This window comes from Aquarana catesbeiana, linkage group LG08 (genome assembly GCF_042186555.1).
Source record: "Aquarana catesbeiana isolate 2022-GZ linkage group LG08, ASM4218655v1, whole genome shotgun sequence".
Taxonomy (NCBI): domain Eukaryota; kingdom Metazoa; phylum Chordata; class Amphibia; order Anura; family Ranidae; genus Aquarana; species Aquarana catesbeiana.
Window position 1 is genome coordinate 2,750,228 of NC_133331.1, and position 26,150 is coordinate 2,776,377.

At 45.9% G+C, this 26,150-nt stretch overlaps 1 protein-coding gene and 2 non-coding genes across 4 annotated transcripts in view; all 3 read left to right on the top strand.

The window, feature by feature from the left end:
• Nucleotides 1-1,613: 1,613 nt before the first annotated feature.
• The window catches only part of NCAPD2 (non-SMC condensin I complex subunit D2), a gene marked incomplete at its 3' end in the record, with an annotated part of 53,064 nt that continues 28,527 nt past the window's right edge, over nucleotides 1,614-26,150 (top strand). Inside the window, 6 exon segments of one of the 2 annotated variants that reach the window (XM_073595417.1) lie at nucleotides 1,614-1,682; nucleotides 3,436-3,494; nucleotides 4,475-4,656; nucleotides 4,982-5,121; nucleotides 7,816-7,943; nucleotides 19,966-20,089. In XM_073595417.1, coding sequence (XP_073451518.1) covers nucleotides 1,675-1,682; nucleotides 3,436-3,494; nucleotides 4,475-4,656; nucleotides 4,982-5,121; nucleotides 7,816-7,943; nucleotides 19,966-20,089 — 641 coding nt within the window. 2 annotated transcript variants of the gene reach the window in all.
• On the top strand, nucleotides 1,729-2,041 carry LOC141107013 (small nucleolar RNA U85). The gene has a single exon (XR_012235777.1). It is a non-coding gene; the product is annotated as a small nucleolar RNA U85 (small nucleolar RNA).
• Nucleotides 7,414-7,720, top strand: LOC141107010 (small nucleolar RNA U85). The gene has a single exon (XR_012235775.1). It is a non-coding gene; the product is annotated as a small nucleolar RNA U85 (small nucleolar RNA).

Genomic DNA, 26,150 nt, shown 5'->3' on the forward strand with positions numbered 1-26,150 from the left:
CCCCCTTCGTGCCCTTTGTATAGTGAATGGCAGAACACCATATACAGTATAATATATAATGTGTTGCGAATGGTTTGTCGGGATTATAGGTGAAGTGACTCAGCCAGCTCACAATTCTGTTTCTCCTGAAAGTGATACAAGTGGCTGTTTAGCTGCTGGATCGCCTTTTATAAGCAGTGGGAGGGGAGATCCCGACCTCTAGCCGGTGAGCCTCAAGGGAAACGATCCGATCGTTCATACAGCCGGCCGTAGAAGTGAGATCATCTCTGATCACCTCTATGATCCAGGAGGACTGGAGCCACGTCATGACATCACTTCCAGTTGAGGGCGGAAGTAAACATGTTGTTTTTTTTTATTTTGCGTAAGATCTTTGTGTGTGTTTTGTGCTCCCCGCTTTTGCTTTGAAAGGTAGAGGAGAGATCTCCATAAAGAGGACCTGTCATCTCTTATTTCTATTACATGAGATCTCTCCATAAAGAGGACCTGTCATCTCTTATTTCTATTACCATGAGATCTCTCCATAAAGAGGACCTGTCATCTCTAATTTCTATTACATGAGATCTCCATAAAGAGGACCTGTCATCTCTTATTTCTATACATGAGATCTCCATAAAGAGGACCTGTCATCTCTTATTTCTATTACATGAGATCTCCATAAAGAGGACCTGTCATCTCTTATTTCTATTACATGAGATCTCTCCATAAAGAGGACCTGTCATCTCTTATTTCTATTACATGAGATCTCTCCATAAAGAGGACCTGTCATCTCTTATTTCTATTACATGAGATCTCTCCATAAAGAGGACCTGTCATCTCTTATTTCTATTACATGAGATCTCCATAAAGAGGACCTTGTCAATCTCTTATTTCTATTACATGAGATCTCCATAAAGAGGACCTGTCATCTCTTATTTCTATTACATGAGATCTCTCCATAAAGAGGACCTGTCATCTCTTATTTCTATTACATGAGATCTCTCCATAAAGAGGACCTGTCATCTCTTATTTCTATTACATGAGATCTCTCCATAAAGAGGACCTGTCATCTCTTATTTCTATTACATGAGATCTCTCCATAAAGAGGACCTGTCATCTCTTATTTCTATTACATGAGATCTCCATAAAGAGGACCTGTCATCTCTTATTTCTATTACATGAGATCTCCATAAAGAGGACCTGTCATCTCTTATTTCTATTACATGAGACATCTTCATTCCTTGTTTTAGGAAGAAAAGTGATATAAATAAAGGCGCCCCTATCCCTCTGTGTTTTTGCACAGAAGGAAACGCATACTTGGGTCACATGTGTAAATGGGGATCTCACCACACATGTAAGGCATTGTTGGATCGAGAGCGATAATTCTAGCACTAGATCTCCTCTGTAACTCTAAACATGTTACCTGAGAATTCTTTTAAAGCGTCACCTATGAAGATTTTCAAGTATCGCTTTGTTGCCCTTCCTTGAGTGTGTGGAATTTTATTGGAAGTAGAAAAGTTCAGGAATGTTTTCGCCTCTATGTAGATTTAGATGATTTATTTTATGTATTCCGGAATTTGCTTTTTGTGTTTTTTAATTCACTACTTTTTTTTTTTTTTCCCCTTTCAGCTTTATAAAGTGTCTCTCCGCTCTCAGGGTCCGCAGTGCGTCCTTCAGCACTTTGATGCGCTGTACAGCATGCTATAGTAAGTATCTCCTCCAACTTTCTGCAGGAAGGCGTCTTCCTCCCCAGCCACATGATGAGTCCAAGGCGAATGTGACTCCTCCTTCCTCTGGGTGTGGTCTCTGCCCGTGGCCCCTCCCCCGGTCTGTAATCTTGGTGGTTGCGGAGAAGTAACTCGCTGCCATTGTAAGGCCAGACCTACAGCAGCTTAATGGCGGGTCTGTCTCGTCCAATCCTGCCCTCCGAAGTCAGAGTGTGCAGATTCCGAGGGGGACCTACAGACTGTGCCGGTGACCAGCAGGGGGCAGGGCAGAGCTCATCACTCACTGACAGAGATAACGGGGGGAGATGTGAGCTCATGTCTTTGGTAATCTGATGGAAATCCACAACTTCTCCATTTTATAGACTTTGGGTGAAGGACCACCTTGGGGGAAATCCTCTATTTACTAAGACAAGGTTTATAGATAATACTGAAGGTGGTCTTCTAATCTGATGGCGTCAGAAATCATGGCGGTATTTTATGGACTTTCCTGGATGTAGAATCGCTCAGTGAATTCTTCTTCTTCTTTCTTCTTCTTCTTCTTCTTCTTTCTTCTTTCTTCTTTCTTCTTTCTTCTTTCTTCTTTCTTCTTTCTTCTTCTCTTCTTTCTTCTTTCTTCTTTCTTTCTTTCTTCTTTCTTCTTCTTCTTTCTTCTTTCTTCTTTCTTCTTTCTTCTTTCTTCTTTCCTTCTTTCTTCTTTCTTTCTTCTCTTTCTTCTTTCTTCTTTTTCTTTCCCGATATACCAAGCGTTTGTACGAGTATCGGCACTTGTGCAAATGCTCCAATGCTTGATCCAATACTTGTTCTGGGCCAGGCATCCTCAGTGTAGCAGGGGGCGCAGCTGATCAGTGCAGAGACGGGGGCAGTTACAAGCACTGATTCCCCCCCCCCCCCCCCCCCTATAGCCTTTCAATAAAGATGCTGACAGCTGCTTCTCCTCCTCTCCCTCCCACGGCTGTCAGCTGCTTTACTAAAAGGCTATACGGGGGGGGGGATCAGTGCTTGTAACAGCCCCCATCGCATCACCGATCACCACCGACTGTCCTTTGTGCTCCTCCCTGGGTTTTTCTCTGGGTTAATGGTGTCCTCCGGTCGTCCTGTCTCCCCCCCCCCCCCCCCCCCCCCCCCCCCGAATCTGTCAGGATGTAGAGCGGAGGGAAGGAGTCAGTAATGTAATTTACCGCTCCTTCCTTTTCTGAATGCAGTCGGTGATGATCACTGACTGTCCATTCATAACTGAGCATCGTAAACTGTTTCCTCTGCTTCAGTTTATGAATGGAGAGGAGCCTCTGTCTCCTCTCCATTCATCTTCAGTGCAGCTGAGGCCGCAGAGAAAGGGACTGGGGAATCTGTGTCCTCAGTCCCTTTCCCTCAAAGAGGAGATCTCTCCCCAATAACCCCCCCCAACAGGGCTGATAGATGTTAAATGTAAAAAATAATACTGATGCCATCCACTCACCCACCCCAAAAAAAAAAGCATTGCGAAAAAGAAACGGACAGTCCACGCCTCATCGGTGCTGCAATTTAGTGCCGCTGTCACATGACATAAATAAAAGTATCGGCGAGTACTTTGAAGAAAAGTATCAGTACTTGTACTCGTCCTTTAAAAAAAAAGACATTGGTGCATCCCTAGTGTTTACTGTAAGGCTGGGGGGGGCGCAGGGAACATGCTGGGGGGGGGGGGGGGATTTTATACTTTGGGGTTTATCCTATTCTGACTTCCTATTTCTTCCAGCCATTTTCGCACCATTGATGCCTCTATGAAAGAAGATTTGCTGGAGCTCCTTGTGAAAGGTAGGTCTCTCCTCTACTGGAGGTGTTCTGTTATCAAATGTCTCTTATCGTGATTCCCTTTACCACCAAGCTTGTTATGTAATTGTGTAGAGAATATAACCTCTCCTAGGCAAGGATAATATCTGCAAAAGCTCTTTAAATAATTTCTCCAGCCACATGATGAGTCCAAGGCGAATGTGACTCCTCCTTCCTCTGGGTGTGGTCTCTGCCTGTGGCCCCTCCCCCCGGTCTGTAATCCTTGGGTGGTTGCGGAGAAGTAACTCGCTGCACTGTAAGGCCGGACCTACAGCAGCTTAATGGCGGGTCTGTCTCGTCCAATCCTGCCCTCCGAAGTCAGAGTGTGCAGATTCCGAGGGGGACCTACAGACTGTGCCGGTGACCAGCAGGGGGCAGGGCAGAGCTCATCACTCACTGACAGAGATAACGGGGGGAGATGTGAGCTCATGTCTTTGGAAATCCACAACTTCTCCATTTTATAATCTTTGGTGTAGGACCACCTTGGGGAAATCCTCTCTATTTACTAAAGAACTAAGATGCTTTCTATGTAGACACTTGCAGATTATAATCATGTTGAGGTCACCTGTCCATGACTGTTCTGAAATCTAGCTTTCTTTGTAACCTAATATATTGTAGAGTCATGTAGACCAGGGGTCTCCAAACTCCTAAACAAAGGGCCAGTTCTCTGTCCTCAAGACTGTAGAGGGTCCAGACTGGCCATTGGAAGTAGAAATTTTCCTGGTGTCAGTGGGAGTATAAACCATACATCTCTGGTTGGGTGGGCAGGGCGGGTGCCCTGCAGATAAAGGCAAAGGGCAACAGTTATGGAGACTAATCTAGACAGACACAAACTCCTTTGCCGGATTGTAATGACTACATTGGCTGGTAAGAGGGGTAGAGACCATGTGACTGGGTCTTTTTATTCCAGACATGTGATTAGAGTTCCTTGTTCAGCCTAAATCTTCCATCCCATCTTCTTCCAGCCACTTCCCAGCATGCCGCTGAGCTCCCTGCAGTCCTGGAGGATCTGTCGCTGTCTCAGGCGGATAAGAACACTCAGCTCAATACTCTGAAGATGAATTGCTTTCTCCTTGTACATTTGGTTGAGGCCTTTGAGGTGGAGACTTACAAAGCGGCGTTGGGGAATGTGGAGCCCAGTGGTAAGGTAAGAGGCTTGCCCAGTCTATGGCAGTTCAGTGTGGGGGTGTTCTAAAGGAAACCAGTTGTGGAAACAAAGAGGCGACCATTACTGACCTTCTGCAGCTGCTTGTTGCCTGGCTGTCTTGTTGGCTCTACTGGCTTTGGTACATTTTAATGATTGGGAAGACAGTCGGCGTACCAGCAAGTCAATCATGAACCGGTAATACAGCTGAGAAAAGTCCTTACCAGCAAACAATTTCTGACCCAGAGGTAATCAGGAGTTTCTCACCAGGGGCATCCCTTGTATTTCTCTAATGACGGCCTTACTTTTAATGTTTCTTTGTTCTCAGGGAAGGAAGGCAAAGTCCAAAGCTGACGGCTTCCTTTGGGAAACGGAACGAGAAAATGTCCTGCAGACCATCACACACCTTCTCCAACTAGACATCCGGAGACTATGGAGCATGTCTCTGATCGAGGAGGAGTTTATCAGGTCCGTCCCTTTTTTTATTTGTGGGAAGGGGGATGGGGGGGTTTATGTATCCTAGTTAAACACGGGTTGATTTGCTAAAACTAGAATGCAAAATCTGGTGCTGTTCACTGCAGCCAATCGGCTTCCAGGTGTGGGTTTTTTTTTTTTTTTTTTTTTTTTTTTTTTTTTTTTCCCAAGCCTAAAGTGGAGCTCCACCCAAAAGGTAAGTTGTGCTTTGAGGCCTTCATCAGCCCCCTTGGCATATTTTTTTTGCAGTGGGGGGGGTGCCTACTGAGTTTTGGTGCTGGGGAGAGAAGTCCATGTGAAGGGGTAAGTTGGTTACATCACGGCGGTGTGTGTTAGAAGTCAGCAGATACAGTTTTTGTAGCTACTTGACTGTTCCTCTTTGATTGAACAAGCTGATTGGCCCCCATGCACAGCTGCACCAGATTCTGCGCACTCCAGTTTTTAGTAAGTCAACCCCACAGTTACTAACCACATGTTACGGAAGAGATCTGGGGTATCTACATCTTTGCACTTAGAAGTCATTAAAAAAAATATGTAAAGGCTAGGTTCCCCTTAGAGCAGTGGTTCTCAACCTGGGGGGGTCGGGACCCCCTCGGGGGTCGAATGACAATTTGCCAGGGGTCACCGAATCCTGAGCTGTTCTCGAAGCCCACGCTGCTCTTCCAGCCTTTTCGTGGCCGCCCAGCTGGGCTGTTCCTGGAGCCCGCGACCACCCACTCAGCCTCTTCGCACCGCCCATTCAGTTCACGGCATGGCTGGAGGGCAGAGACTAGAGGTCAGCTGATTGGTGAGGAATGTGAAGTGGGAGGGGCTGGAGGAGACCCTATCTCTTGATTTTGGCAAAGGTGTCACTGCTACGAGACACCACAAAGTCAGGGACACAGTGAGTAACACTATCTGGGATTAGAGATGACAAAAGTTCCCCACTACAGTTCTCAGATCAGCAGATGACCTTCATCAAGAGCACCTAAATAGACTGATCAGAGCACTGACACTGGTCCCAACTCCCCCCCAGCACTGCCACTCATCCCATTACCCCCACCAAGGAGTAAGAGGGAATAAAAATAGAGAGTACATGGAAGGGAGAGGAAGAGAGGGGAAGGAACAAAAAAGGAGAGAGAGAATAGGAGAACAAGAAAGACGGCTAGAGAGGGATGGGGAAAAAAAAAGAAATTTAGGATAGAGAGATAAAAGGGAAAGACAGGTGAACAAAGAGGAGTGTTACATCCTAAAATGTACCATAAGGGGTTCTAATGCCGTACAAGTGGAAGGGACTCGAGGAGTGCTAAATGTCCATTAGGGGCGCAAATGACTTGTCTTGCCTTGTGTGCTGACACCCCACGCTACGAAAATAATTTTACTGTTAGGGGTCCCCACAACTTGGGAAATTTTATCGAGGGACAACAGCACTAGTAGGGTTGAGAACCACTGCCTTGGAGGGAAAACCAAAAGTATAATGCACATGTTTTTGCAAAAAGTGCAATTATTTTTTTTTTTTTTTTTTTTATTGTAGCCTGCAAAGCATTACACTTCCAATCAGTGGATGGTGTGTTTAATGTTGGGCTGCTGCAAAATCTTCGTCCAGCACTCTTCCCCTACTTCTGTACACGCTGTCAGCCGGAGGAAGAGTCAATGGACTGGGTGCTCTGATTACCACATTCACAGTCCATTGAGATCTATAAGACCGTCTGTCGCAGCAGCAGACTGGACTTGTAGTTCATTCTTTCACAGATCCCCCTGTAAACGAGTGATGTGACTGCAGTCAGAGCCCAGCACAGGCGTGTCGATTTTAAACGCCACAGCTGCTGTCGAGGGAGGGTGCGGGGCATTTGCACCATGCTGCAGGTTACACCCTAAATATGGTTGTATCATAGGTGCAAAAGTTGAACTTTGGCCGGCTGTATACGGAGCAAATCAAATACTCAGTTTGAGTCTCGGCCAGATGAACCAACTCACACCGTCTATGGCCGGCTTTCCCTCTTTTATGGCAGAGAGATGTCCCTCCAATTGCTAGTAAGAAGAAAGATTTGATCATTTGGGTTCACTGACCATTTAGCACAGTGACCGTTGTGTAGGGTGCAAATGCCTGCCATGTTTTGTTTGTAATGAGTGACCCTCGGCTCTCCAGCGGACACTTAAAAGCGGGCATGTGTGCTGTATGCAGATCTTGCATTGGGTGCCCAGTCAGAGCGCTGGCACTGCTTCACCCAATATGTCGCCTCTGTTAGCGGTGTATGGTGGGCTATGGGTTAACCATTTTAACGTAATCTGCTTTTAACCTATTCTGCCGTGTGATGACACAAAAAGGCAAATGTGACTCCTCCTTCCTCTGGGTGTGGTCTCTGCCCGTGGCCCCCGGTCTGTAATCCTGGTGGCTGTGGAGAAGTAACTCGCTGCCGCTGTAAGGCCAGACCTACAGCAGTTTAATGGCGGGTCTGTCTCATCCAATCCTGCCCTCCGAAGTCAGAGTGTGCAGAGACTGAGGGGACCTACAGGAAGTGTGGGGACCAATAAGGGGGCAGGGCGGAGGTCATCACCCACCAATGGGTGAAGGGGAGATGTGAGCACATATATCTTTGGTAATCTGATGGCAAAATTTATGACATCAGCTAGAAATCTGAGTGAAATGATTTGCCTTTCATCTATCTGACCTGTTTGGGGTGTGTTTTTGTTTTTTTTTCTCTTCAGCATGGTAACCGGCTGCTGCTACAAGATGATGGAAAATCCGAGTATAGGGGCTCTGAAGAACAAGCCGCTGTGGGAGGCATTATCGCACCTCCTGGGAGTGGCTGTAAAACGCTCCAATGATACGCTGAGTAAGTACAGGAAATGTGATGCTTAAAGAGGAAGTAAACCCTGATGGGTTTTACTTCCTCTTTTGCTCCCTGCAAATTAAAAGCATAATGGGCTAGTATGCAATGCATACTAGCCCATTATGTGACACTTGCCTGCAAACTAAGCCCGCACTGTCCTTTATGCAGGCTGCGTCCACCTTCACCCCTCTTCCTTTTGGGGCCGCAGACTCTGGCTCTGAATGGCCAAAGCCGCGTGACGTTTGTCCCTCGCGTGTGCTATCAGTCACGGCACACGCTGGGGAAGAAACGACATGGGGGTCCTTTTCGTCACAGCGCATGCGCCGACGACAACATCGGCGTACTACCACTACTACGCGCTCGTTTAGGAGATGTTTCCACTACCTATAGGTAAGAGTGAAAAAAAGTTTGTAACTACTTCCCGCCCGAACTATATCCAAAAGACTGCTACAGGCTTACTTTGCTGGGAGGGGCGTCCATGGACGTCCTGTAATTGCACTGCCTGCGCTCTGCGTCCTTCGTTGATCACCGATTGGGGGTAAAGGCCAGTCGCAGCAGCCCTTTACCACATGATTAGCTGTGTCCAATGACAGCTGATCGCGACGTGAACACAAACCAGTAATTGGTATTTCTTTCCTCACGCTGACAGCAATGAGGAGGGGAGAAGAGGCGCTAACCGGGTACAATGTTCAGTGTGGTCCCATCAGTGCCCACCAGCGCCACCTCATCAGTGTCTCCTACCTGTTATAAAATTTTGCAAACTATGACTTTTTTTTTTTTTTGGTCTTTTCGTTTAGCAAAAACCACAAAGGTGATTAACCGCTCCCATTACACCCACCCCCCCCCGGCCATATAGCAATATGACGTCAACAAAGTGCTTTAGTTATTCTGATCGGGATAACCAGCTGGGACGCGCAGCATGGCGATCGGAGGTGCTGTGTCCGTCTGACACACTGCAACTCCGATTGTGGTATGGGGCCTCTGAGGTTTTTTGTCACGCGATCAATCACAGCTGATCATCGCGTGAGCCAGGAAGTGTCTGTGAATGGCTTTCCTCGGTTCACGCTGACAGTCGATCGGTGGCTCTCCCTGTCGGGGGGGGGGGGGGGGGGGTCTGCACTAATAATCAGCACATTGATTATTAGTGCAGCCCCATCAGAGGTGCCCCACAACGCCTGTCAGTGACCATAAGTGCCAATCAGTTCCCTTCAGATGCTACTCAGTAATGCCGCCTATCAGTGCCCTTCAGTCTTTTTTTTTTTTTTTTTGTGTTTTTCAAAATGTATTCTTTGTTTAGTGCAAAAAATTCAAACCGCAGAGGTGATCAAATGCCACCAAAAGAAAGCTCTATTTGTGGGAAGAAAATTTTAAAAATTTAGTGTAAGTACAGTGTTGCATGATTGTGTAATTGTCATTCAAAGTGCGACAGCGCTGAATTTGTCCTGGGCAGGAAGGGGGCGGGGGGGGAGTGCCTGTTATTGAAGTGGTTACATACCACCAAAAGAGCTGTGTGTGTGTGTGTGTGTGTGTGTGTGTGTGTGTGTGTTAAAGTCATCTGGGTACAGTGTTTTATGACCCCACAATTGTCATTCAAAGTGTGATAACTTGCCAATTTCTGCTGTGGTAAGCAGACCTGGAATGGGTAGCCCTGAAAGGCTGGAGGTGTTTTACCGTCATGCATTCTATACACAACGGTAAAAAAAACCTGTGTGCAGCGGCCCCCTGAGCTCCCTCTCAATCCACTGATGGGCACAAGAGCTGAGCTTCTTCCAGGTCTCTTATTTCTCATTGGCTGAAGTAGTAGTGTAAGCCATTGGCTCCTGCTACTGTCAATCACAGCCAGTGAGCCAATTGGTAGAGAGCAGGGGGTGGGCAGAGGCACGGCTCTTTCTCTTATAAGACACAGAGCTGAGGGAGAACCGAGTCTCCTGGTACTGTTAGACCTCAGCGCAGCATTCGATACAGTAGACCACAATACTTGTCCGCCTCTCAGAAGTTGCAAGAGCTACAGATTCTGCCCTAAAATGGTTTACATCCTTCTTAGAGAATCGCTCCCAGACAGTGATACTAGGAGCATTCACCTCGGAATCTCGGGCAGTCTCCTGTGGAGTCCCTCAGGGCTCACCCTTGTCACCAGTGCTATTTAACATCTACATCCGCCCACTCCTCCAATATCATCAGAAAAACCAACCTCAGCTTCCACTCATACGCAGACGACACCCAACTCTACCTCCGCATCAACGGACAAAAAGATCTTCAACAGCAATTACAGAAATGCCTCACTTTAATAGATGACTGGATGACCAGTAGCTCCCTTAAACTCAACGGATCAAAAACCGAACTTCTTCTCCTGCAAGCCAACAAAAATTCCAAAACTAAGACCCCGTGGACACCTCCCTCCATCCTCGGACAGACCATCTCTCCAAGCACCAAAGCCAAGAGTCTCGGAGTTATCTTTGACTCAGGAATGACAATGGATGCACAAATAGGATCAGTGGTGAGCGGATCCCACCATCTCCTCTGCCTGCTTCACAGACTCATCCCCTTCATCCCAGAAGAAGACAAAGCGGCAGTTTTGGGAATAATCATCAATTCCCGACTCGACTACGCAAACTCGCTCTACGTAGGACTACCACAATATCAGCTTGCGTCGCTTCCAACTCATCCAAAACACGGCGGCAAGACTGTTAACAGAAAAAAAGCCCTGGGAATCCATCTCCCCCTCCCTAAAGAGCCTACACTGGCTAACTGTGAAGAATCGGATCACATTCAAGACCCTCTGCCTCACCCACAAATGTATACAAGGAAATGCTCCGCTATATCTCCGGGAGAAAATAAAACACTACACACCGAATCGCAGTCTTCGATCAGCCAACCAAAACCTCCTCATCATTCCCAAATTCCACTACAAAGCAAAGGGAGAACGAAGATTTGCAGTCCAAGGACCTCGACTATGGAATGCTCTCCCAACCAACATCCGCATGGAAGAAAACCATCAGGCCTTCAGGAAAAAACTAAAGACCTTCCTTTTCTAGCAGCGGACTACAGAGAATACATCTAGCGCCTTGAGGCGATTCAGTTCGCATTTGCCGCGCTTTACAAATCATTCATTCATTCAGAGCATGGCTCAGGAGAGGGCGTGTCCCCAGAGCAAGCGACTGGCTAACACAGACACAGCGCATTTTTGAACAGGGGGGGGGGGGAAACAGGGCACCTGTTGGCGAGGGAGCAGCAACCAACGAGTACTATTGCCCATATTAGGGCTGAAGATGGGACTCTTAAATGATCCGGTTGCCATCAATGCCTGTTTTGCGTCATACTACAAATCTCTGTACTCCTCTAAGGCAGGCTACTCTGAGAGGGAGCTGGACTCCTTCCTTGACCAACTTGCCTTCCCTACACTTAGTGAAGAGGCCCAAGACCACTTAGACAGACTCATCTCGGTAGAAGAGGTGAAACAGGCCATAGGTGAACTTCAGGCAGGGAAGACTCTGGGCTCGGATGGCCTTCCCCCCTGAATTTTACAAACAACACGGGAAACAATTAATACCCAGAGTGCACGAGATGATCATGGGGACCCTGAAGGACTCCACCCTCCCGCCATCTATGGCAGAGGCAATCAGTGGTCATTCCTAAGCCAGGCAAGGATCCTGATCTTTGCACCTCTTACCGTCCCATCTCCCTACTTAATGCAGACGCCAAGATACTTACCAAGATTTTAGCTAAAAGACTTAATGAAGTCGTACATACTTTGATTCATGAAGACCAAACTGGTTTTATGCCGGGTAAGGGGACAGACATTAATCTTCGTAGACTGTACACGGTTATAGGTGCTAAGGAATGTTTGACGGAATTCGACGCAGTGGCCTCCCTGGATGCTGAGAAAGCATTAGATTCCGTGGAATGGAGTTATCTGTGGGAGGTCCTGCGTCGATTTGGTCTTGGCCCTAAATTTTATATCCTGGGTGCAAACCCTCTAAATCTCCAGGGGCCAGAGTGCGTACGGGGATGACAATATCGCCACCCTTCTATCTGCATAGAGGTACCAGACAGGGCTGCCCACTTTCCCCTGCCCTTTTCGCCCTGGCCATAGAGCTGATGGCAATTCTCCTTCGATCCCCTCCTTTAGTTAACGGTATCTTGATAGGCTCGGTACACGGAAAAATATCCCTATATGCAGATGACACCCTACTATACCTTAAGAATACCAATGACTCTCTGGGGGCTGCCTTGTCTCTTATCAATATTTTTGGGGGGTTCTCTGGTGTCTGCATTAACTGGAATAAATCGGTACACCCAGGGGAAGCCTCGATACCAGCCAACACTCCCTTTAAAAAAAAGTCTCACAATTTAGATCTTTAGGGATAGAGATACAGACTTGACACAGTTTATTCCTCTTAACTTGTCCCCCATAATGTCTATGCTGACTTAGAGATGTGCTATTTGGAAAACGCTACCCGACCCCAGTAGGTAGAGTCAACCTGATTAAGATGTCCATATTGCCTAAATTTCTCTACATTTTTAGACAGACACCGGTACACATACCGAATACTCTTTTTTTTTTTTTTTTTTTTTATATTTAAACTTGACAACGTAATCACTGCATTTGTCTGGAATGGTAGCATACCTAGAATTTCCAAAACTACTCTGCAGCTACCTCTTTCACTTGGGGGACTTGCTCTACCATGTTAAAGTACTACTGGGCTGCGGTGCTGGTCACCCTGCGTTGGTGGTTGTCTGAGGAGCCAGCGAACCCTGCCCCCACCCTGGAGGCGGCTTTGCTGGGCTCCTACTCAGAACTGAGAAATCTGATTCATGGAGGGCCCAGATCTAACCCTAATGTTACTCCCTCGATGAAGACCACCCTGAAGGTTTGGGAAAATGTTAGAGGCAGAATCAGGGGTGTGGACAGCTGACCGTCCCCCCCGCACACCGTTGTGGGGGAACCCGCGTTTGCCACACTTTCAAACTATCCCGGATCCGGCGATATAGGCCCGCTATGGAATAACCACCGTGGCGGACATAGTGTCGCAGGATGGCCTACTTCCCTTTGACATTTTAAAGCAGCAAAAAGGGCTACCCAACAACATGTTCTTCAGATACTTGCAACTACGGCACGCGTATCACTCCCAGTTCCTCACGCCACCGGTGCTTGGAACCACTGGGATTGAACGGTTACTGAGCGAGGAAAGTGAAAAGAGAATCTTATCTAATTTATACACAGCTCTAGCAGGTCTGGACACTTCTAAGGTCTCGCAATTGTTCTCCGTCTGGCAGACAGATATACCCCTGTTGGCCGATGATGATTGGGAGGAGGGTATTCAGCAATATCTCCCTCTGATATCTGCCAGAGACTGATTCATTCAACTAAAATTCTTGCACAGGGCCTACTTCTTCCCTCAGTGTTTAGCCAAAATATACTCCACTAATAATTAGGGGTGCAACAGATCAAAAATCTCACGGATCGGATCATTTTCGGATCAGCAAAAAAAAAAAAAAAAAAAAAAACACAAATCTTGTTACACCCACCGGAGTTTTAGATTTGAAAGCTATTTTCAACACAAAACCGAGCTTATATGTATAAATACAGTATTTGTGCATATAAGCTCGGTTTTGTGTTGAAAATAGCTTTGAAATCTAAAACTCTGGTGGGTGTAACAAGATGTCCACTTGCCCCCTTCTCACTCTATCATTATTGTACTGTGCAGGAGTGTGGGGTGTAGCAAGATGGCGACGAAACATCACTTCCTGTTGAGACAGCGGCCGCTTCCGGGTGTACCAAGATGGCCGGAGCTAGGCCGAAGCCGCGGCCTTACCTATGGCTGAGGCCGCAGAGTGCTCCGCGGGTGTGCCGATCCGCGGAGAGTGATCCGTACGGATCGGCAACGATCCGTTGCACCCCTACTAATAATCTGGTGTGTACCAAATGTACAGCGGAGGAGGGCCCCTTCTTCCATGTGGTTTGGTCATGCCGAGATATAGAGATATAGATAGAGATAGAGAGAGATATATATATATACTTATACTTTCTGGAAAGGGGTAATTAACGCGATAAATCGAGTTGGCAAACTAAAAGTTCCCTGTGACCCGATACCCCTGCTGCTTGGAATGGTAGACACATTGGATGCTCCCCGGGCTAAAAAGCTGTTTATATTTTACGCAGCTTTCTATGCCAGGAAGGCGATTTTGTTACATTGGAAGGGTTCTGTTCCCCCATCAAGTCTCTGGAAAAATCTCATTAATAATGACCTTCCGATGTATAAGTTAACATATCTTGGTCGTAATTGCCCTAAGAAATTCGAAATTTGGGACCCCTGGGTATGTGAGGAGCACCTGGCCTTAGAATAGGGAATCAATTGTCAGGAACAACAACCTTCAACTTGACGCTGTAATAGTGATGACACTGACCTTAAACACGCTAAAAACCATGAAATCGTTACACTGCCTACTATATCATGACATTTCACTACACTGATATTCCCCCCCCCCCCCCCCCCCTCTCTCCTGTCCGCACTGGGACCCTTCCTGGAACAACACCCCATGCCACTTTACCGAACTCCGTATGTGCCCATGCAAAGGACAGTGACTCCCACTTATAAATCTATAGTGCCTAATCATAACGTGGGTGATGTTGATGCTGTCGTTCTACCCCTCAAGAAGTGATGCTATTGTTGTAGAGGGAAAGTAATCAGACTATTATCTATATATTCCCCCCACCATCATCCCCCTGGATTCACTCCTAATGATTATATAAGGGATTTAATGTTGGATATGTAACCTCTACCTTAATGTATATTGTACACTATGACCACTGCACACTGTTTCGATTGTTTATTCTTTATGCTTTTATTCAATAAAAAACTTTGTTAAAAAAAAAAAGTTTAAGTTGGCATGATGAAAAGTGGGTGTGTCTGTTTCCCTGACAATCATTCGGATTAGTTGCATTTGCTGCCTTTCTCTTTAGGCTCGGTTCACACATGGGCGGCACGACTTGCAGGTCGCCTCAGCGAGGCGACCTGCGAACGACTGCGGGGCGACTTGCGAGACGACTTCTGCATAGAAGTCTATGCAAGTCGCCCCAAGTCGCCCCCAAAGTAATACAGGAACCTTTTTCTAAGTCGGAGCGACTTGCGTCGCTCCAATTAGAACGGTTCCATAGCACAGAACGGGAGGCGACTTGTCAGGCGACTAGGTCGCCTGACAAGTCGCCCCAGTGTGAACCGAGCCTTACAGCTCGTGTTTTATCCTTGTGATCCCTGTGATTGGTTCACAACGTACAGAGCATCTCTGACTCTCTCCCATTTGTCTTGTTTTTTTTCCCTATGATCTGCATTCATTTTCACAGACTTTATGAGCATGTGTGGCACAGTTCTGGGCGTTGCACACAAGGACACGGGTACAGTGCTTTGTAGTCTCGTTTTATTTGTTACAGGTACTTTTTTTTTTATAGTGCTGTCCATTTGCACTGCGCTGTAAGTATGGTATGTATATCGGTCTCTGCCCTCAAGGAGCTTACACTTCAGACGTGAGCCATCTAACTTCTCAGCATGCCTCTGGCATGTGGGAGGAAATCTGAGTACCCAGAGGAAACCCAGGCAATTGGGATTTAAACCAACGACCCCAGTGCTGGTAGGCGGAAGTGCTAGCCCCTGTGCAAACATTTCCTTCTGCAAATATTGTGTGTTCACACTTGTTTACTCCCCCCCCCCCCCCCCTGGCAGTCAGAACAGGAAGTAAACACAGTGGCTCTCACATTGGCCACCATGAGCCGCCCATCGACCCGGAACTGAGAGACCAAGGTCCTGATTGTTAGTACAAGATGCGGGGCTCTCATCGAGAGCCCAATCTCTGTCCCAGCACAAAGAGGAATGCATATATGTGGCCCCACAGATAAGGGCCTACTTTCCTGAGGCCACATATATGCGTACGGTCAACAGGAAGGGGTTAGAGGATATAAAACCCATCAGGGTTTACTTCCTTTATCGGTCATCAACTCCTGTCCTCAGGGCCCACTAAGGCTCCATTCACACTAGCGTGTTTTTTGATGCATTTTGCAGAAATGCATGGGAATTTTTTAACATGGGTTCCTATGGAACATGTTCACATCAATGCCTTTTTGTACCTCTGCATTTTTGGAAAGGGTCAGGGACTTTTTTTCATGCAAAATGCAGTGTTTTGCATGTGATAGAATTCAATGGACCAGCATCAAAAACCCAAGTGCAGCGTTTTTGGCTTTTTAAAAAAAAAAAAAAACTGTATACAGTCTAAAAAAAACTGTAAAAAAAACGCAAAACGCTGCTCAAAAACTTGGCAAGCATCACAAAACAAACCCCAAAAACGCTCAAAAGCAATATGCATAGATGTGAATCGAGCCTAACGGGCCAGGTTTTATGTATTACCTTGGGGGGGAGATGCAGACTAGAATACAATCACTGAGCAGCAAATGATATCACCTGTGATGGATCTCAGTTATCTTGCAGACCTGGCCTGTTGGTGGGTCCTGAGGACAGGAGTCGATGATCACTGCTCTATATTCCTCTGCAAAGTAAAAGCGTAATGGGCTAGTATGCAAAGGAAGCCCAGCGATGTCCCTGCTGCTGGAAGCCTCCATCTTCACCCCTCTTCCTGCTGAGGCCGTAAACTCCCAGCTCTGTGACTGGCCGGAGCCGCTAGTCACGGCACACGCTGGGGAAGAAACGTCACCAAGGGCCGTTTCTTCACTACGCATGCGCTGATGACATCGGCGCACTACAAGGTACATATAGGTAAGCCTTAGTATAGGCTTACCTATATGTTAAAAAAATAGGTCAGGGGTCCTTCAGTCCCCTTTTTTTTCTGCCTGTAAATCCCTTAGGGCTTGTTTACAAGTTGCTTCGGACAGGCTTTGTTAAAACTCTCTGAATGCCAGTCAAAGCTCCTGTCACTAAATACAATGGATATCTTACAGTCCTTGTTTACACCTTGCTTTGGTGGGGCTTCAAGCACACTTTACCATGGACTTCTATGGAGGCTTTGAAGCTACATGGGGTATAATTTTTGAAGCCAAAGCAAGGTGTAAACAGGACTGTAAGCTAACCATTTTATTTAGTGACAGGAGCTTTGAATGACCTTCAGGGAGCTTTAACAAAGCCTGTCCGAACCCTTGTTGAAGCCAAAGCAAGTGTAAATGAGCCCTTATACAGCCCACTTCCTGTTTCCTGTCTGGTCATTAGCCTAGGCTTATGACATCATGCACAGCTCGCGCTCTCTCTCTCCTGAGTCTGCTAGGAGGGGCGGGGGGTGAGTCATAAGAGGGCCAATGAGAGCTGGAGGTGTGCCTCCTGTAAATCCAGGAAGTGAACAGGCAGCAGCTGTCTGCTGCCCACAGTTATGATGGCTGCAGCCAGATTCAGTGGAGGGAGATTTCTGCAGCATGTTTGGCAAGTACAGAATCCCAGTATATATAAAATAATATGCAAAGTGGTTGGAGGGAAGCTTCAGAACGGCAAAGATGGTTTTTATTACAAATGAATGTAAGCAGACTGCAGTTCCTCTTTAGGCAACTTTTTAAACTGCACTCTAGCTTGAACTTTCAAGTGGTTTAATTTTAATCCGTTTTCTGATCAGTTACAACCCTGTAAATGTCACCTTTACTTAAAAATCTTGGTCTATATGTAAATGTGGATAAAAATGTAAAAGGCCGGTGAAATAAAGACGTTCTCGTCATCAGTGATTGTAAAGGTTCTCGTTATTTTTAACAAAAAAACAAACCTGCTATACTTCCCGGTTCTGTAATGGATCTGCACAGAGCAGCCCTGATTCTCCTCTTCTGGGGTCCCCCTTCTGTGCTTTTGGCCCCTCCAGCTTGCTATGGGGACACCTGAGACGCAGCTCCCTGTGTCCATTTACACAGAGCCTTGACATGGGCCCCAGCCGCTCTCCCCTCATTGGCTGGCTGACTTTGACAGCAGTGGGAGCCAATGGTGTGGCACTGCGGTCCCAGCCAATGAGGGAGAGTCCCAGGCAGCCAAGACACTGCTGGAACATCACTGGATCTAGATGGGGCTCAGGTAAGTATTGGGGGAGGGGCTGAGGGGGCTGCTGCACACAGAAGGCTTTTTTTCATCTTAATGCATAGAATGCATCTTCTGCCTTTACAATCACTTTAATACTTTCATTGTACTTGTCAATAATGTTACCAGAATGATATTTTTCACTGTTTCATAGAGGCTGTTCTATAGTTTCCATGAATGGATGAGGCGGACCTTTCATTCACTTTCCCCTCCTCCATTCATAGCTTTTCATTAAAGTAGAACTATAGCCAAAAGCTTTTTCTTGGTAGAGTAAGAGAGGATTATAACCCCTGCAAGATTTCCTTTTGCCATCTGTGTGCCATTAACAAAATGTACCTTTTTACTTCCTGTCCCATAGCCAAAACAGGAAGTGAGGAAATCTTTTGTTGGTGCGCATTCCCAATGGAATCCTTTACCCCTCAATCGCTATTCTGGGGAAAACCCAAAATGTTGGCTTTGCTTCCACTTTTAAGGATTACAGTAAACCGGGGGGGGGGGGGGGGGTCAGAGGTAAAAAAGACCTCTAATGGGTATTCTAATCTCTCTTCACTCTATTCAAAACTAAGTTTTACGCCTTTCGTTATACTTTAGAGCAGGGCTAAAAAGGTGGGCATAGTTGGCATAGACTGAGGAGTTCAACTATGACAGCTGGCACCAGCACAAGGGACACTTTAGATGAAATGCAAGGACCCTGTCTTGTTTTCTTGTGCTGCCTTTTTTTTTTTTTTTTTTTTTTTTTATTTAAATACCCTAGGCTAAAGCTAGCCATAGACAGGTCGGGTTCAAAGATCTGAACAGAAAAATTAATCGAATCTTCTATTCACACAAGCAATCGAATTATGTCAAATGGGGATGGCCGCACTCTAATCAAAATTTAGACTGTCCTTAACCAACCAGCCACATTTCCTTCCGTCCATGGCTAGCAGCCGGTCCCTACCCAACCAGCCAAATTTCCCTCCATCCATGGCCAGCTGCCTTTTCCTACCCAACCAGCCAAATTTCCCTCCATCCATGGCCAGCTGCCGTTCCCTACCCAACCAGCCAAATTTACTTCCATCCATGGCCAGCAGCCGGTCCCTATCCAACCAGCCAAATTTCCCTCCATCCATGGCCAGCTGCCGGTCCTTACCCAACCAGCCAAATTTCCTTCCATCCATGGCCAGCTGCCTTTTCCACCCAACCAGCCAAATTTCCTTCCATCCATGGCCAGCAGCCGGTCCCTACCCAACCAGCCAAATTTCCTTTCATCCATGGCTAGCAGCCGGTCCCTACCCAACCAGCCAAATTTACTTCCATCCATGGCCAGCAGCCGGTCCCTATCCAACCAGCCAAATTTCCTTCCATCCATGGCCAGCTGCCGGTCCTTGCCCAACCAGCCAAATTTCCTTCCATCCATGGCCAGCAGCCCGTCCTTGCCCAACCAGCCAAATTTCCTTCCATCCATGGCCAGCAGCCCGTCCTTGCCCAACCAGCCAAATTTCCCTCCATCCATGGCCAGCAGCCGGTCCCTACCCAACCAGCCAAATTTACTTCCATCCATGGCTAGCAGCCGGTCCCTACCCAACCAGCCAAATTTACTTCCATCCATGGCTAGCAGCCGGTCCCTACCCAACCAGCCAAATTTACTTCCATCCATGGCCAGCAGCCGGTCCCTATCCAACCAGCCAAATTTCCTTCCATCCATGGCCAGATGCCTTTTCCACCCAACCAGCCAAATTTCCTTCCATCCATGGCCAGCTGCCGGTCCTTGCCCAACCAGCCAAATTTCCTTCCATCCATGGCCAGCAGCTGGTCCCTATCCAACCAGCCAAATTTCCTTCCATCCATGACCAGCAGCTGCTCCTTAACCAGCCAAATGTTGTTCCATCTATGGCCAGCCTAAGTGGAATGTGCATGTTAAGAGCTTATGTAAGGTTTTCTTTTCGCCGCCATCTTTTCTTTTTCTCATGATTCTCTCTACATCCTGTTTTTAGGTGTCAGTGTGAAAGTCATCCAACTCCTGCAGCACTTTGAGCACCTGGCCCCTGTCCTTGTCCATGCGTTGGCGCTGTGGGCCACAGAGTATGGGATGAAGTCTCTGGTGGGAGAGATCATGAGGTGAGTGGCTTGTCCTACAAACGTTAACTAATAACCAACTTTTATAAATGAGTGTAGTATTACTACTAGGCTTGATTCAAACCAGAGGTCTCCAAACCTTCTAAACAAGGGGCCAATTTACTGTCCTTCAGGCTTTATGGAGGCCACTGAGCATCGGTGCCCCCTCATTGGTTTTAATTGGAGCTTTAGTGCCCCATTATTGATATCCATGAGGAGAATAGTTCCCCATTGATGGTGTCAGTAGAGGGAATGGTGCTCCATCTTTGGTGTCAGTTGGTGGAATAGTGACCCAAGGTCCACATCCAGGCTGCAGTTTGGTTCCCTCTTCCTCAGATGTCTTCTGTGAGTGTCTATTTGGCTTATTGGTTTCTTTTGTACAATAAATCTTGGGTAATGCGCTAGGCGTTTGCGCCCTCTGGTGTGTGTGTGTGTGGTGTTTTTTATTTGTAGTAGTCCTCTCCGCATCCACTGTCATTCAAAAACTGCTCGGCTCCACTCGTATGGCCGTGTCATTCATTCAGTTTACTGTGAAAGAATGGACTACCAGTACCATCAGCCATTGCAGCTGTCAGCTTGTAGTTCTTGATGAACAGCAAGGGAGCTGGTGAGCGTTCTTGTAGTCCATTGAGGTTTTTTTTTTTTTTTTTTCCTGCAATTCAGTAAGTCTTGGCCAAAAATTATACAATTTTTTTTTAAGTTAATTTTTCCTTTAGCTTTACATTCAACTGTGTAGTGCGAGGGCCAGCCTGACTGCAAGCAAATAGGAAGTGTTTAGGTTTGACCTCATATCATATGGTTTTGGTAATTTCTAAAGAAAAATTGGACAAGAAAATTGTGTAATGTATGGCCAGCCTAACTGCCTGCCTGTATGGAACAATGGAACAGACTGCTTATTGAGAGTCTGTGGGATCTGCTGATTGCGGGTGCAATGCTTTACAGACTATATATATATATATATATATATATATATATATATATATATATATATATATATATATATATATATATATATATATAATTTTATTCCTCCCCCCCCCCCCCCCCCCCCCTGCAAAAATGTTTGGGGGGGTTCATTTTATTTTTTTTTTTTTTTTTTTTTTTTTTTTTACAAAACTGCGTTCAGAGCTGGCGGTGCCTTTGCACCGTGTCCCTACAGACTTGAATGGAGATGATATATGACCCATTCCAGCCTATGGGGATTCGGTGCACAAACATGACCAGTATGTTCTGATCAGATTTTCTTTGAAAGGATGTGAACAATGGAGATCAGTGAGCAGCTGGGCGAGGGTTATAGAAGAAAAATAACTGTTCTATTACGTGTGTGTGTGTGTGTATTGTGTGTTTTTTTTTTTTTTTTTTTTTTTTTTTCTTCCATTTTTGTTGTTTTGTGCCATGTGATCTGATGCAGGCAAATGCACTCCATTTGCAACCTGCATTTAATTTAGCGTGTCGTTTTTAAATTCGTATTGCAAAAGAAAGAGGTAGGGACAGTTGCTGAAGCGGTCTTCCTATGACAAGACGGTGGAGTGGACTATCTCAGTACTATTCAACAACAATCAACTTTGAATAAAAATGATTATTTATTACATATAACACATGCATATTACACACTTTCAAGCTATAAAATCAAGAAAAGTCGATACTGTGTATGGATCTGGTTATGGAATTTTTCTCAGACTATGTGATCCTCCTACCAGTTTCGCAATCAAAGGACCACTTCATCAGGAGGATAAATCTATAAGATAAATAATGTTTGGAAACCAATACAGAAGATAATACAAAATGGAAAAAATACATTGACACTAGAAAATTACCAAATACAGCAAAGTCTGGATACAATCGCTTACCCATGAGGCCAGCTTAACCTTGTATTGACACCTGCAGCAGATCACAAGGACCGTGTGATTGGAATGCGGTGCGGGAAATGTGCGCAGAACCTAGGCTAAGATCAGGAGTTGCAAACAAGGCCAAGGATAAATCCAAGGAAAAAAAACAAGCTTAACTTACTGACCAGCTCACAGACAACCAATTAAACCTGTCTGACAGTGTGCGTTACAATCAGGGGTTTAGTCTGCACACACTTGCAAATACATGCGTAAGCCACAGAGCCTCGTCACGGCACCCCGGTATCTGTGGTACCTTATACTAACTTATAAGTGTCCCCCATAGTGGAGGCACATTCATTCTGATAGGTGGGAGCAGGAGGCCTGAAGGGGAGCCACCCCTTAAAGGTACAGAGGCACACTGAACACCCAGCATATAGCACAATGCCAAAGATGTCAGTGCGTTGCCTGACCAAAAAACTCGACCGTGATACAAAAAAAGACGCCACTTGCTCCCATCTATAGCTGGCTATCGCAGTAAGAAGCATTGGAAGGATAACGGGTGCAAACAAGGCCAAGGATAAATCCAAGGAAAAAAACCAAGCTTAACTTACTGACCAGCTCACAGACAACCAATTAAACCTGTCTGACAGTATGCGTTACAATCAGGGGTTTAGTCTGCACACACTTGCAAATACATGCGTAAGCCACAGAGCCTCGTCACGGCACCCCGGTATCTGTGGTACCTTATACTAACTTATAAGTGTCCCCATAGTGGAGGCACATTCATTCTGATAGGTGGGAGCAGGAGGCCTGAAGGGGAGCCACCCCTTAAAGGTACAGAGGCACACTGAACACCCAGCATATAGCACAATGCCAAAGATGTCAGTGCGTTGCCTGACCAAAAAACTCGACAGTGATACAAAAAAAGACTCCACTTGCTCCCATCTATAGCTGGCTATCGCAGTAAGAAGCATTGGAAGGATAACGGGTGCAAACAAGGCCAAGGATAAATCCAAGGAAAGATCAGGAGTTATGGGGTTGATTTTACTAAGATCAAAGCACACAGAATCCTGGTGCGGCTGTGCATGGTAACCAATCGGCTTCTAACTTCAGCTTGTTCAGTTAAGCTTTGACAATAAAACCTGGAAGCCGATTGATTTCTATGCAAAGAAAGATACTTGGGAGTGTGGCCCCCACCCCAGACTCGCCAAGAAAAAGAAGGCAAGTGGACATGTGAAGAAAATATGCATCGGTAGTACAAAACACTTGTAAAAATTTACAAAATTTATTGATACAAGATAACGACAGCAAAAAATGCTGAAAAAAAACACAGATGACATGGTATTTCAACTAGTTTCGTAGGTGTGCTGCTTCATCAGGAAATACATCTGCGGATGAAATGGAGATACAGTAATGTGTATAAATTCCATGTTGGGGGATATTTACAGAATCATGAAATGGGGGGGGGGGGGGGGGGGTGGTGAATGAATAATAATTAGATAGGGCTGCTTACCCATGCTTCGGTATCTGCAGAGCACAAAGCAACCCGGCAAGGTCTCCCGCGGCGATTGGGAAGGAGGTATATGGAATCACCAAATAGCTTGCGTCTGAATGAAACGGCATAGAAGATGGGGAATATCAGGCAAATGCCCAACGTCATGAAATTGTGCAGGTGTGAATGGAGACAAAGGGCACAGTGAAAAATTAAGTGATAAAAAGTGAATTGTGAAGAGAGGGGCCAAGAAAAAAAAAGCAATTTAAATAAAAAAAGGAAGAGTGATAAAGGAAGAGAAGGAAAGCGGAAAACAGAGGGGGAGAGAGAAGGGAAAAGACAGGAGATAAAGGAGGAAGGAAGGATAGTCAGGAGAGGAAAAGGAGATGGAGACAAGGGTGAAAAAGATGTGAAGACTTCTACCAGGAAAAGGACGGATATAAACCAAGCGTGTACATTGGGAGGCAGAATATAAAAAGCAAGCCATGGGGGGGGATGTGAACTTGATGCCAGGTGCATGCGATGCGGGTGAAAAAAGGATGTGCTGCAAAATGAGCCTGAGGATATAAACAAGAGGTGCAGTGATGAGAAGGGTTGGTATTTACCTTTAGCCATAAAGATATTGATATGCGGGGCCCGGAGATAGAATCCCACTTGGATCGATACAGGTATGTATAGATCAGGGGGTAGAGTAAGCCTGGAGCTAATTGCATAAAGCATGCACAGTATGACAGATGATGTTTTGGAGGCAAAGTCCGGTATCTATAAAGATAGTAATGGGGTACAGCATTCAATTTAATATAGTGGTAATGTCTATCAGACCGCAATCCTAACAAGAGAAGTGCGGCCAGATAAACAGCCATTTGGGGGATAATGTGGAATAGACTTATAATGGTGTTGATCCAGGGCTTCTCCGGGTCCCGTGCTAGCCTGTGTCAATAGCGGAACATGCCCGCCATATATACCTCCTTCAACTCCGTGACGCAGTAACGGCGCCGACATCCGACAGGGTCAAGGGTCCCGCTGTGTGCGCGAGGGGCGTGCCTGCGCACAAGCCTCAAAGCCACTGGGGGGAGAGTGGTGTGCGCATGTATCTCAGAACCACTGGGCAGAACCTAGGCAGAGCGCAAGTGTATCGTGCACACGCCTGCACGTAGGTTCAAGGGTCCCCCAGGCATGGGGCCCCAACTGAGGCAAATACAAGCAGCCAGCCGAACAGCCACGATTGGGAAGGCCGTCTCACTGCCAGGGAGCCTACCAGCCACTGCATGGAGACAAAGCCTGGGGGGGCCACCGCTAACTGCACCCCACCAGAGCAATCGGGGAAGGAAGTCCAGTAAATTAAAGACAGTTTGAATACAGTACACAAAATCAATAACATGTATATAATTGTGAGAATGAGGATTAAATATTTTAAACAGACATTGCATGATGATAAAGGAACTTGCATAAATGAAAAGTATTGAAAGTCCTCAGTGTTAATGGCCCAAAACTAAAGCAAACAAAGATGGATATACATACATACATACATACATACATACGTGAATAATCACAATACAGGTAACTGGCAGAAAAGTAATTTGTTTAACTTGAGCTCGATTGAAGCTCTTAACCTTATCTGCTGCTTTTTCTAATTGGAAAGTGTGGATATGCATATAAAAGTAAAAAACACGCTCAGCACGGTTACTTGTTTCACTTCTAATTTATTTGTGGGCGGTGCTAATATTTTATACACACAAATACGTCATTGCTATGTTAGTCTAATAGGTACATCTCATTGGTTAAGATAGAAAAGAAGATGGAGAATCTTCATAACGAGGTCTGGCTGTCCTTGGTTTCATCTTCAGTTCCGCGTTCTTCTGATGTGTGGGATGTAGGGGGTACCCGCCATTTTGAGAAGAAACGGAACAAATCTGTATACTTATATCGTGAGTAAGGAGAAAAAACATGTATACACCAGAAAATAGACCTTTTCAGATTATTATTTATTATAATTATTATTAACCAGTGCCTTGAGGCGATTCAGGTCCCATTTGCAGCGCTTTACAAATCATTCATTCATATCTACATTACATTCCTTCACATAATCGCCCTCAAATGACAAAAAAGGAGCGTCGGATAATAAAGGGTCGGTCACCGGATGCTTTAAGAAAGGACTTGAAGGGATTAACTTTGTTCAAGCCAACAGTGGCATTTAACCTTTAAATCGCGCTCTGCCCAGTGGCTCTGAGATGCATGCGCACGTCACTCTCCGCCCAGTGGCTTTGAGGCTTGTGTGCGTCCCTCAGGCACGGATCCACACGCCAGACTGCTACACTTGTAAGACTTATCTGCTAAGGGACATCTGGATATTGATCCCTTGGTTACTCAGCCAACACTTCAGGCTCCAGTAACTGTTGGTCCCTCATACCTTGATGTGAACTACATGGGCATACATTACAGGATGGATATTGCAGATATTATGCACCTTGAGAATTTGCCCAATATTTACAGTGAGTTATGTAATATTAGCACGGACCTTTCCGTCCTTAGTGCCTGTGCCTGCGTCCGGCATTTACATTGTATGATGTTTATGTGTACAGTATTTGTTCGGGTTGGTGTTTTTGTTTTTGTTTTTTTTTTTTCCATGTAATATACATTGTGTATCTTTTGTCTTTTATGTGGATTTTATGTTTTTTTTTTTTTTTTTTTTTTTTTTTTTTTTACTCTACATCATTAAAGATTACATTTTATCTATTTCTGA